The 13,878-nt window shown below is 44.9% G+C and overlaps 1 protein-coding gene across 1 annotated transcript in view; it reads right to left on the bottom strand.

The window, feature by feature from the left end:
- The window catches only part of ADGRA3 (adhesion G protein-coupled receptor A3), a 99,129-nt gene extending 89,433 nt beyond the window's left edge, over positions 1-9,696 (bottom strand). The window contains exon 1 of the mRNA XM_006207017.4: positions 9,126-9,696. Coding sequence (XP_006207079.2) covers positions 9,126-9,367 — 242 coding nt within the window. The 5' untranslated portion in view covers positions 9,368-9,696. The remainder of the gene's footprint in view (positions 1-9,125) is intronic.
- Positions 9,697-13,878: the final 4,182 nt, after the last annotated feature.

The following is a 13,878-nucleotide window of genomic DNA, read 5'->3' as shown; positions in this document are numbered from 1 at the left end:
AAAAAAAAAAAGTCTATGTTCCTAAACTTTATGAACACCCTGTACATTCCTTTGATAACTCAGATAAGCAGGCTGGTGGCCTCACTGAGCTGGGGTCTAATACTCTATACTCTTGGGACAGAGGAAAAGAATGGGCTATTCAAAGAGACAACCAGGGTTTAGTACAAGAGCTCGTCAAGGGGTCAGATCTCACACAGGAACTCAGGGACCAAAAAAAAAAAAAAAAAAAAAAAAATCCAGTTAACAGGATGAAAGCACAAGGTCCTGCGGATGCTGGGAGGAGCCCTAGGGAATGAGGGCAGGTCCCAGCCAGTAACTGAGGGGCAGTTAGCCTAAGATGGGTGGGAAGAGGTCTGCGGGCTGGAGAACCAGGCAGGCCAGGTGCTAAGGACTGAACAGACCCAACACCCACCCAGCAAACAGCCCTGGCACTTAGTCACTATTATATTGCGACGAGTGCCCTCTAATACAACAATCTGAGCTTCATTGAATGTGCATACAAGCTCTGGATTTTTAAAAATTATCTCAGTAACCTTGAATTTCAGCAGCTAAAAAAACCTTAAAGATAATTTAATGCAAAGCCCTATTTTACTCTTCAGGAAAGCAAGAGCCATAAAAATTATGATTTGCTAAGGGTCACCATTCTACTTGGCAGCAAAGCCGATGTGAGCCTCCGTATCCATTCAGACTCGTTGCTGTTTCCCCTGTATCCTCCTTTCCAGTCATCGGTATCAAATAAGGGGTAGGAATGCCAGTTCCCTGCCTACCCAGACTCAGCTTTGACAGGCAGGTGTCAGTGGTCCCTAAAAAGAGCTTTATGGGTTCTTTCCACTTCCCATGCAGACCTACCAAAAACGCACCTGCGCCCTATGATGTCCTTATTCCTTTCATCTTAATATGGCAGCTATGACTGAGACAGGTCATTGATTACTCCAGGACCAAAATTTCAATCTCAAGAATGCAGGTAAGAGGACTCCAGAATAATCAATAATACCACACTGAGGTCCTAAGTATGATGCCCGGGTCACCTGGTAACAGCAAAACAAGATGTTAAACTTCCTCCCTGAGTTAGCTGAACAGCAAAACAAGTACCAGGTAAAAATTCAAAGTTCCTTTGTTTTCACATCAGTCAGCCAGCTCTAAAGAAATGGTTTAAACAAGTCTCCTGTATCTTTTGTTCTACAAAGTCTTACCCCCACCCCTACTGCCAAAATGAGCATTCACGTTGTGACTTTTATGGACCTAGTAACAGTGAGACTTACAGGCCTAAAGGCCACAGTCCTGGGCCAGAAGTCTCAAGTGTGCAACTGGAGAGGACCAATTTACCTGTCCACACTCAGTTGGCACACCTGAAAAATGGGGACACCACCAACCTGGAGAAGTTGTTTTAACAACTGAGACGCGTATGCAGAGCACTTGGCACAGTATGGCACATGATATATGTCACAACGCTGGTTGCCATCAGAACTTGTAGATCAGTTAAGGGCACTTATATACAGTTGACCGCTGAACAACATGGGGGTTAGAACCCTCCACCAAGTCGAGAATCCGAGCATAATTTATAGTCAGCCTTTAGCATTCAAGTTAATCCAGATTTACGATTCACCAACCTCAGTCTATAGCATTTACCATTGATAAAATTCCATGCATAAGTGCACCCCTGCACATGACTCAAATCCATGTTGTTCAAGGGTCAACTCTATCAAGTTGTGAAGGCTTTATGGGCATCTTAGTTTGTACTACTCATGGTAGTTTAAGATAATTACCAAACTAGTTTTAGCAGAAAGTCGAACTAGCATTAGAAAGAAAGTTTTTAACCACGTACATTAGCCAACTCAATCACGGACCCTCTAAGGTTACATCAGAAGTAGAAACAGCAGATTTACCAAATTAACTTCAGCAGAAAGCTAAGGAGTGTTTTGTGAAACCCCGTTCTCTTCAAAGAACAATGAGAAGACCAGGATCTTCACGTTGACTTTACTATCGACACCCCAACAGAAAAATGAACACTTTCCTTTCCACTTACAAGCTGCTACCATCCACTCTCACTCTGGATATACTAAGGCTTGGTGTAGAAGGTCTTCACAATTCCTCTCTCATCTCTGCTGCATGCAGTGACAATGGGCACCTGCAATTTTAAAGTTTCTTTCAACACTAAAATGAAAAATGATGGAAACACTAACACAAGGACCTGAGAACATAAAGCTTAAAAAGGGGAAGTCTGACAAAATTCTTACATCACGGCCCCCGTCTATGGTTGCTAAGCTATTTTAGCTAAGTTGATGGACAAGTTTTTCAACTTTATCCCTGAGGGAAGAACTTAAATACTTTTTTTTCCCCAGCAAGGAGCTCTGAAAAATCAAGTCATAGTAGACAGTTAACTAGGGTTCTCTAAGTCAGCAGTAATCTCAAGTAGACAATCTGTGTTTATCCTGGTTCAGAGTGGACGACACCCATTCCTTAGGGCTTTGCCTTAAAAAGCACACCACGCCCCTGGAGGCACTGTTCTTCATGGTCTATTTTGGCAGGAGATCATGCAGCCAAGCTAGCCATTTCCTCACAGGAGTTTCTGAGCCCAAACCATGTGAAACTGCCTAAATTGAGTAATTAAGTGAGCATGATAACTGATGTGGTGACCACCAAGCTGAAGGACCAGAAGACAACCACACATGCAGTGGAGGAATGGAAGATCTTTGAATCCAGGCAGATTCCAGGCAAGGCACAGTGCAAAAACCAGACAACAATGGACTGAAACTGAAATAAGAGATAAGGAAATGCAGAGGATGGAGTCACACTACTTTCTAAGAAGCTTAATTGTGAAGGAAGAGCAGCTGCTCCCAAGTGCTGCTGCTACAGGGTGGTTTGGGGAAGGGGAGTTTTTTTGTTTTTGTTTTTGTTTTTGTTTCTAAACAGAGGCTAAATACACCAAGGAGAAATATCACAAATTAGGGGAGAAACTTAGAACACTGAAAAGGTAAGTGACAGTTTCTCAAGAAGGAGGAGGGAAGTGGATCAAGAAATGAGGAAGAAAAAAACAAATTAATCTGGGAAAGACAGAGATACTTTTCACTACCAAATGCAGAGTGGGAACTTAGGCCTTCACCTTGTAGACTGGATATTCTTCTTCGAAGGCTCTCAAAGCTTATCGATAATACAGTCACCATCCCATGTTAAAAATAATGCAAGATTCTTCCCCTAGCCCTACTGGAGGGGAAAAAAGAATAATGGGGAAAATGGGACTTCTTTGTCCAAAATTTACTGAGTGTTCATGTGATAAACACTGAGGATACAGACATAAATGTCACCATCAAGAGTTCACAATCTGGTGCAACCACTATGGAAAACAGTATGGAGGTTCCTCAGAAAACTAAAAATAGAACTACCATATGATCCAGAAATTCCACTGCTAGGTATATACCTGAAGAAAACAAAAATGTATCTGAAGAAAATGAAAACACTAATTCAAAAAGATGCATGCATTGCAATGTTCATAGCAGCACTATTTACAGTAGCCTAGATATGGAAGCAACCTAAGCGCCCATCAACAGATGAATGAACAAAGAAAATGTAGTACATATTTACAATGGAATATTACTCAGCCATAAAAAAGAATGAAATTTTGCCTTTGCAATAAGGTGGATGGACCTACAGAGTATTATGCTTAGAGAAATGTCAGACAGAGAAAGACAAATACTGTTATCACTTAATATGTGGATCTAAAAAACAAAACAAAGGAATGTAAATAAAATAAAAAAAGACTCTCAGATACAGAGAACAAACTAGTGGCTATGGGTGGGGAGAGGGAATGGGGAGATGCGCAAGATAAGGTTAGGGGATTGGGAGATACAAACTACTGTGTAAAAAATAAGCAAGCAACAAAGATATATGACACATCACAGAGAAATATAGCCATTCTTTTGTTATAGATTATACTCCATTTAAAGTTATAAAAATATTGAATCACTGTGTTGTATATCCAACTAAATCAACTATACTTCAATTTTTAAAAAAAGTTTACAATCTGGTAAGAGTGAGGACTATCAATTAAATAATTCCAAACAGTAAGACAGCTGCAGTAATGTAAGCAAACATGAAGTGGGATGCGGTCACAAGAAACGGGGGAATCAGCCTAGCACTGATCGCCAAGGTGGACTGCAAGTTCCACGGTATCTGAAAGACTTTATCTTTGAATCCCTTGTACTCAGCACTGTGCTTACAATATTAACAGTGCCTCAATCGACGTGCATAGGGAAGGAAAGTTGTGCTGAGTATTGGGAAATACGGCCCCAGAGGAAAAGAAGACCTTGAATTCAAAGATAAAAACCTTACCCTTGACCCACAGGAATTCAGGCCAACTTTCAAGTCTATTCATTAAAATCACCTCGCTCCTTCTCTCCCTCTGTTGCGCTCACCTGGCAATGAAGCCAACTGGCTAATCCCACCCGTTCTCATCTCGAAACTGAAAGCGGCGGGAGAGAAATCACTGCGCCAACCATCTCCCTTTGGATTTGATCACAAGCAAAAATGGACACAACTCCACCCCAGTGACATTCTGCAATCCCCAGGATGGTCACTCACCCGCTCCTCCTTTCCAAAAGGACTTCACTCCTCTTTTACCTTGCTCTTCACACCACTTACGCACCTACCCCACCCCCGACTCTGCCTCCAGGTCTTTGAGAAAATAAAAGCCATGGGGCAGGAAGGCCATCTTCACCCCAACTGCCTGCCTGTCTGCCCACGCTCCCTCCTATCACCACGTGGGGATGGAATGTCCCTGCTCTGTCAAAAGCCAGACCCCTCACTGTGCTCCCGCTCCCATCCCATCTCGCCTTCTAGCATCTATTTCTCCCTCCCCCCAGCTATCCCCAACCACATTCAGGTGTGACTAATAGTCTCTTCCCTTCACACCAAACTTCCTCCTCATGAGGGTGTTACCACCATCCTCACCCTGTTCCCTATTCAATCCACCCCAACCTGCCTTCTGTGGCCTCTGGTCCCCGGAGGGTACCAAAGTGGCAGGCTGTCAGGTCCAGCTTGGTCTTACTGTTCCTGATGTCTCAGCATCTCTCAACTGAGGCGCCCATTCCTGTCTTCAGACCTGAACTTCTCTTGGCTTTATGACGACCAGATACTGCCCAGCTGCTGCCCCCACCTCACCAGAAGCTTCCTCCTTCTCAGGCTCCGCCACTGCTCCAGGGAGCTTCAGTCTGGCCCCCTCCTGCTCCCATCGGTATACTCTTCCCTCCCTGACTTCGGCGAGACCCGTGCTTTAAATACTGTGGACAGACCAGTGGTTCCGAAAATCCTCTCTCCACTGCAGTAGGGCTAGTCTATCACCACCCATCACTGTAACTCTGGAATGCCCTCTCCCCCAACTCAACCCCATCTTTTCCTCCCCTCAGGCCATGCTCAAGTCTTAACTTCTTCAGGAAAATTTTAAAATCTTCCAATGCGCCCCCAGCCCCACTGCTCTTTTCAGACTTCCTAAAGTATTTAAATAATCAGCAGTACAGGATTTATTACTTAATTACAGAATTCTTTAATTGTTCCCTAGATGTCTGCTTCGCTTAGGTGCAAATCTCTCCAACCAAGTTTAGGTTTCGAAATCATATAAGCACTTCTTTTTGTGTGCTTGGCGCTGAGCTGGTAATATCCAATTATCAGTTCTCTGCTATCAGCAATATTTTATAAAGTAAAAACCAAAACTCATACATATTTTAGTTTGTTAAATAGTCTGAGAAAAATCTGGACTTTGTCCCAAAGTTACTTAACAAATCAAAAAATTATTTTTAAAACCCTTTATCTGGAATCACCACGTAGCATCGAAGGGTAAACACTAACATCTGGAAAAGCAGGACTAAACCTGTGAAACTTTCTACCACTGATGTCCTCAGAATTTTTAAAACTTCATATTGAGCATTTCATATAAAACACAGGAATAGAGTAAATTTATTTCCAAGAAAAACATTAAATACAGTTCAATTTCTATTCAATTTGTGCATAAAAATAATAAATGGAATTTAATCCTTTAATACAAAAGGCTACACGAGATTCAAAGACCAAGAGTGGCCAAGCTGTGGGTTTCTGCCAGACCTCTCTAGAAATATGGCTATGGAAATACGTGCTGTTCACTAAAATAGTTGAAGGATCTAAGCTTTAAGCTACATTGAAGTCCAGTTCATCTACTAAGTAAAACAGGCTTATTTTTCATTATTAAAGAAAGGAAAAAGAAAAAAGAAAAGGAAATGCTTGGCCACAACTAAGGAATTACAACTCAAACCACCAGAGAGCCTGCCTGTCCTTGACCTGCCCGCATAGCTCCGTCCCCACTCCAGGCACTGGACACATGCCCTTGACTCTCCAGCCACATTACCTACACCGCAAGGCAATCATCTTCATGCCCGTGGGCTTGCTGGGGGCTCCCAGCTTCCATCCCCTGACTTCTTCACCACTTCCTTCACCATTATCTTTCTCATTCTTCTCAGATTGGCTCTGGACCCTCTGATCCTCGAGGCCAACAACTATGCCCCCAAAGAAGCTAACCCTCTTCTGGGTTCCTGTTGCTATTTGTGCCTCTGATACTTGAGCGTTTACCATACTGTTCTGAGACGTATTCACGAATCTTTCTCCCCAAATACCTGTTAGTTCCTGGAGAAGACAGACCATGTCTTTAACCTATATTCTGTAGTGAAAATTGAGTGTCTCCCCAAACTGTATGTCCAAGTTCTAAACCCTAGTATCTCTGAAACTGACCTTGTTTGGAACGAGTGTCTTTGCAGATGTAACTAAATTACAAATCTTTAGATGAGATCATCCTGGACTTCAGGTGGATCCTAAACTCAATGACTGGTGTCTTCTACAAGAAAGGAGAGTATCTGAAAGACATACAGGGAAGGCCATGTGAAGGCAGAGGCAGAGACTGGAGATGGGCTGCCACAAGCCAAGAATGTCAGAAGCAGAAAAAAGCAAGGATTCTGCGTTTAGAGGGAGCGTGGCCCTGCTGAAACCCTTGATTTCAGACTTCTTGCCTCCAGAATTGTGAGAGAAATCTGTTGCTTGAAGCCATCAGATTCGTGGTCATTTGCCACAGTCCTAGGAAACTAATACCCAGTCCAAACCTCAGCGTGCTGCCTACGACCTCGGAACCACGCAACAAAAACTGGGTTGAACTAAGACGGAAGATGAAGGCAAGGGTTAAGGATGAGAAAGCATCTGAATCACAGGGCAGGAATCTGAGACATAGGCCCTCCTCATGCCTTCACTATGGGAACTTGGGCAAATCTCTTATCCATCATGACCCTCTGATTTATTCCCTAGCAAAATGAGGAAACTGGCCCAGAACACCCTCCAACAGGACTGATATCCTTGAACTCACTTCATCTAGAACATCAGCTTTACTTGATCCTTAAATTATAATTTCTTCTCCTTTACTAAATAAATTTTATCAATTTTACTTTTATCTAAAGAGCTTTTAAGTGCAAAAAAAACCTGGATTAAAATGACATTTCAAAGGCACTTAAAATTTAAATAGCTCTTGAAAATTCAGAGATAGTTTGATAATATGCTGAAAAGTAATTTTCTACAATATCAACTCTTCCCCCTCCATAAAACCAACAATTTACAAATAGTTGGTTTAATCCAGCTAGAACTGTTGACAATTCAGAAAAACTCGACCTAAACTTGAATCAGCTGAACCGCCACTGGTCCAGAACCCAAATGTATGATGACTAATTTCTTCAGAGTTACGAGGGATATTGCCAACACAAAGGTTGTCTCCACTTGACTCCAGGCTGTAATTAAGGTCCCAAACCCAAAATTTCCACTTCAAAGAACCTGGCTAAGAAATAAATACAGCTGCTGCCACTACCAAATGGTCAAGTGCTGGTAAAGGAGTCAAAGGAAACAAAAACTCTTTTACCATTTTCAGGCCTCCATAAACAGAAACACATAATTTTCCTGTGTCAAACCTTTCCTAATTCAAACAAATGGAAATAAAGAACAAAGGTGTTAGTAATTAAATGTATACTTATTTACCATTAAGTCCTGCTTAATTAGGGTTAAATTAAAAACCATATTTTAAGTTTTTTCACAGGTCATGCTGCCGCCCTGACTTTCATGTTTTCATAGCGGCAGCCTTGATTCTTTTTTAGGAAACCAACCAAAACATCACAGAGCAACACGGCGCCGAGGGGCTCATATTTCAGATCGACAAAATATCCACTAGAAACACTTTCAAACTTTTCCAAACCAATTCATCGTTCAGAGAATAAAATCAAGAGTCACTAGGGCCAAAGATTTAGCTGCAGTTGGGAGAACCACGCTTGCAAAACTGGACGGTGAATCGTAGCAGAGTTAGAAGACCAAAAACTTTTTCTTCCAGGTGGAAACTCAACCCGCAAATTAAGTCCCTTGAGTTGGACGGCTCAACAAACTCCCAGTTTCCAATTCCGAGGTTCCCGAGTTCTAAAGACGAGCGCTCACACACAAGAACACAGGGCTAGGAGGTGCACGACTACGTCTCAAATGTATTTCTGCCCCTTAAAAATAACTCGATTTTAAAAGGTGCTCTATAACTGTCATAAAACTAAGAGTGCAAAAGCAAAGGAAACAGCCTTGGGGAATCGGGGATCCCACACAGGGCCGTTCAAGGTCCTCGTGTAGTATTCTGCAAACTAGCGCCTAAGTAACTTAACGCGCACGAAGCTGAAGCACTGGTGCTTCTAGCAGAGCACTGTTTCTGGACGCCCAAGCACGGGATGAATGAGCTTTAACTCCGCCGAGAGCATGTTTACTTGCATCCTCACGTGGCACCGCGCTGCGACCACAACGCTGCGCCGGGACCGCACCAGGAAACCCTAAAACTTTTACTTTGCAAACTGACGGAGCTGGGAGGGGGTTCGAGGGCACACTCGCTGGCCCGCCCCAAAAGTCCGCCCAGGCCGAGCCCACCGGGACTTCCCCCCCACCATCCCCCGCCTGCAGCTTCCTTCCCACAAAGGCGCGGGGATGCCGGCGGGACCCTCTTCCAAGCGGCTCACAGGGAGAAGCGGTGCGACGGGAAAGCGCCAGGAGGGAGGAAGGGGGACCGGGCGCGAGGGCAGAGTGGCGCCCCGCGTGCTACTCACAGGGTGACCGTGCGGTTGGGCAGCGTGTCCGGGGGCAGGACCTGCGCGAGCTCCAAGCTGCTGCACACCACCTTGCCCTCGGCGGCGCCCGCCGCCCTGCCGGCCCCTCGGGGCCGCCCGTCGTGCTTGCAGCCCGGGGGCAGCGCCGCGGCCCCGCCGCCTCCTCCCAGCAGCGCGAGCAGCGCCAGCGGCAGCAGCAGAGGCGGCGGCGCGCGGCCCCGCGGGCGCCCGGGCGGCTCCATGCTGCGGGCCGGGGCCTGCGGGCCGAGGGCGCAGCGCTGGCCTAGCGGGCCGCCCCGGCGCCCGGGCGGACGGGAGCGCGGTGCGGGCCCGGCGGCGCCCGGAGCCTCATGGCGGCCAGAGGACGCGCCCTCTTCGGCGCCGACATGCTCCTTTGTCCGCTGTGGCTGCGCTCGGCCACCGGGGAGTCGCGGGGTCACGGCCGCGCAGGTCCCAGCGCCGGTCTACGGACAGGCGGGAGCACCGCCTCCTCCTCCTCCTCCTCCGTCGCCGCCGCCGCCTCCCCCGGCCACTGCCCGCGGCGGTTCCTCCCAGCCCGCCGCTGCCGCCCGCCCCCGCCCCTTCCCTTCCCTTTCCTTCCCCTCCTCCTCCTCCTCCTCCACCTCGGCGTCTCCTCTCCCCTCGCTGCCCGCGGCTCCGGGAAGGAGGCGCGCGCTCCCAGCCCTGCGCCGCCCGCCAGCCCAGGGACCCGACCCCCGACCCCCGACCCCTTGAGCGTCCCGCCTCCCGGCAGGAGTTGTGGGGACCGCGGGGGTACGGTAACTCGTGCGGAGGGCGGAAGAAAGTTCTAGTCCAAACTCCAGCCACGGTGGCCACTATCCCGCACGCCAACCGCCCTCCAGACAAAGCCGTACTATGCGCCCCTGAGAGCCGCCCTAAGAGCCCTGGCCCCGGGCTTGGAGTGCGGGAGCAGAGCAGGGCTGAATTTCCTCGGAGAAAGGAAAGGAGAGGGAGAATGCCCCGACCAGCTACCTTGAAAGGACGCGCCCTCTTTCCCACCTGTCTTTCCCCGGCAGGGTTATCGCGCCTCCTCTTGGCACACCGTCGTCTGATTTGTCCCTAATACAGCAGAACTAGGGAGAGGTGACTCTCCATAGCTGTTTCTGGCCTTCAGTGACTCCAGCTATGATCCCTGCAAAAGATGCACGGGGCTTCGATGGACCGGCAGGCTTTGGAGAAAGAAATTTCCCTCTGGGGTCCAAAGATACCCCAGATGTAACCAGTTAGAGCAATCGTGAGCAAACCAGCCAAGAAACCCCAGGTAAATGGATTATTCTATGTAAGGCTGCCAGCCCCAACATAACATTTCCGAGACCAGGGTTCACATACCCAATGTTTAAATATTTACAAGGAATACATCAAACTTGCAAATAAAATATATTCTATGCTCCCACCTTGAGAAATAGAACACCAGGTGTGTGGACAGAGCTCTCCGATACCTTGGAGTTCCACCCCATACATGGCAGGGAGGGAAGAGGCAGACCCCAGCCCTTGGTGTCCACACTTTCATCACTTTTGCTTCTAGTGCCAGCTCCATTCATGAACAAGGGGGTCTTCCTGCTCATGTGTGGACACCCCAGCCCCTTGGTTGGACACACTCAACCAAGCTCCGTGCACACCCTGAAACAGCCACGCCTTGGCAGCCCCTCAGTCTTAGGAATGTACACACGGGTGGTTTGGTCCTCCCTTGGGAGGACAGCTCTGGGAAGAGGCCTGCTCAGGCCCTGGAATTAGCCTTGGAAATTTTCAATCAGCGAATTCCAGGGTCCTGGGCTCCTTAGACAAGGTCTAGAAGTACAAAGGGGATGCAAGCTCTTGGGGACACATCCCTTGGCCCTTGGGGAGAAGAGCTAAGATGGTGCCCTCTAAAATGCAGAGCCAGGACAGGGTTTTTCTTGCCTAGGTCTAAGGTCATTATTGCCTAGGGCCCCTACAGAGTCTATCTTACGGGCCAATTCCTAGGATCCTCTTTATATGACTAGAACTGTCTCAGTAGTAAATAAATTTCCTCTCCTTAACATACACTATTGCGTTAAATTGAGTAGCACGTCATATGACCAACATTTTCTGAAATTGAACTATGTGAATCCAGCCATGTCCATAGTACATTCTGTGATAGAAATGTTCTGGATCTGTGCTATCCAGTGGTGGCCACAGAGGGCTCTTTGACACTTGACATGTAGCTAGTGTGAGGTTAGAAGATACTTTCTCATTTTATTTACTTTTAATTAATTTAAATTCAAACTTAGTCCAAGGTGCCTAGTGGCTACCCCACTGAACAGTGCAGTTCTTGACACTGATGGATAGAAAAAGTAGGAGATGAATTATCATCACCATTAAATAGCTTTATAAATGAGCTTAAGTGGATGAAACTGATCATATTTCTCTTGAATTTATTTAAAGAATTCTTATTCCCTAACAAAATCATCATCATCATCATCATCATCATGTTTTCTTTATAAAAACTTCTTACTAGAGCAAAATAGTTTATTAGCCATATGACTGTTTTCATAGCTACAAACTAATGTGAACTCAGAATCTGAATATTTTCACATACTTTGTTTCAGCCTATAGTTGAAATGACTATGCATGTCTACTTTGAAATTTGTTTACCACAAGTACTAACATCAGCTTGATTATGTAACCTCTTTTTACTTCACTGTAGTTGAGAACATTTTATAAAGTACACAATCATCAAAGAGACAAGTAGTACAATGAATCCAAGAAGAAATATGGAGGAAGTGTTTTATTACATGGATAATTTCAGCCATTCTTGCACAGAAATCACTCATTCTATCTTTGAAAATAAGAATCATTACAGATTACAAAATAGTAATACGGTATATTAAGGCTGGAAAGGGCTTGGGAAAGTGTATCTTTCAACCCTGTAGTCCTTAGTATGCAGACAACCTTGAGTTATCATCACTCATAAGGACACAGCAAGTGGTCCTTTCCCCACTTAACAAATATCTCTGAGGATGATACTGTCTGAAACTTAACATCGTTTACCTTCAGTCACACCAAAAGCTTCACTTTAATTAAGCTACCCCAGCCTGACAGCCTCTTGTCAGACAGGTCTACCCACTGCTGATCCCCCCTCAGGCATCAAGAACATCATTTGAAGTTATAGGTCTTAATAAGTCCTTTCCAAGTTCTCACTGTGTTTGTGAGTATCACACTTTAGAACATCCTATAGGAACTGTTTGAGAAACCACTCATTAACCATATTCCTGTACACGTAGTCCTGTAAAGCTGTATTGCATCAACTGTTGCTTTAAGGATGGTAGATGGACCACATTCCAAGGCTTCTATTCTGCGAATCCTGTCTTGCTGTTATGTAAGTCTTGTAGGAGACACCAGAGAAACACTCAAAGATGCTTTGTTTTTCCTCCTCATATAGACACTGTATTAAATGTTTAAGCTTAAATACATATGTAATAAACATGTGGATGTATATACATATATACCATCCTATTTATTAAGTTTATTTTACCTGCCTGTCTTCTTCCCTCTCTACCAGACTATGAGCTCCTAATTTCCCCTAATTTAATCTTAAATTACTCCCTTCCACCTTCAGTCACTCCCTATTGTATTACTCTAGAATCTAGAACCGTCATCTAGACTGACTGACATAACATGTCTTGTCCAAACCTGAAGATGGCTACCATTTTTAAATTTGTTTATAGTTTTATGTTGTTAGCCTCCCCCATTACAGTAACAGTTGTATGACACTTTAAGCAGTTTTTTTTTTTCTGGCAGACACTTAGTTGCTGCCAGAGAGCCATCCCCCAATTTTTTCTCCCTTCAAAGTCAGTATCTCTGGCAGCTGCCGGTGGTCATAATCTGGTTCTAGCCAAAAAGAATCAAAGGCTGCTGTCCAATATGGTGGACGTTAGAAGCTTTGGGATAGAAATTTTTTGTGTGATAAAAGGAGACTTAAAAGATTTCTCTCACCCCCTCATCCTTCTTGCTTTGGAAATGGTATTGTGAGGACATGATACCTGGAGTTGAAGCAGGTATTTGGAGACATCAAGGCAAAAAGCCTAAAAGGAAATTCCAAAATAAAAGGAGGAAATGGAAAGACAAAAACCATTTGTGTCCCTGAGGTCATACTTGAACTGCCAATCAAGCCTCTGGACTTATTTTTATTGACTATGAATATTCTCTGGTTTAAGCCACTGTCATTATGGTTTTCTAGTGCCCACAGCAGTGTCTGACCCAGAGAAGAAAGTCCAAAGTACTTGCTGATTCTCATAGTTTAAATCTTACTCATTTTTATGTTCCAAACATCCAATATAGTTCTTCATATGTATTAGCTGCTGAGTATTGAGAACAGTGACTAATGTTCAGTCTTCTAGAATCAAGTGGAAATGTATAATGTCATGATTAAACTGACAACAGGAAAGAACAGCAATTTTTAGCACTTGAAATGTCTCAGTTGACACCTCTATAAACCCGGTTAATAAAGACATTCTCTGTTTATTTTTGCATCATTTAATGTTAATCTATTAATTGTGACAGCTGCAGTTTATATTTTTAGTCATTACATAGCATGTGCTAGAATGCATGCTTGGTCATTACCTAGGACCCAGATAGAAACAGCAATAGTATCTCAAATAACCCCCTAGCCTTTTTAGACAGCATTGGCTCCTGATCTGGTTTACTACTTACTAGAAATAGTGGCCTTCGGCAGGTCATTAAATCTCATCTTTCTAAATGAGACTCTGAACTG

Source organism: Vicugna pacos, chromosome 2, assembly GCF_048564905.1.
Source record: "Vicugna pacos chromosome 2, VicPac4, whole genome shotgun sequence".
NCBI lineage: Eukaryota > Metazoa > Chordata > Mammalia > Artiodactyla > Camelidae > Vicugna > Vicugna pacos.
Note: the sequence above shows the minus strand (reverse complement) of the source record. Positions and strands in the feature narration are given on the sequence as shown.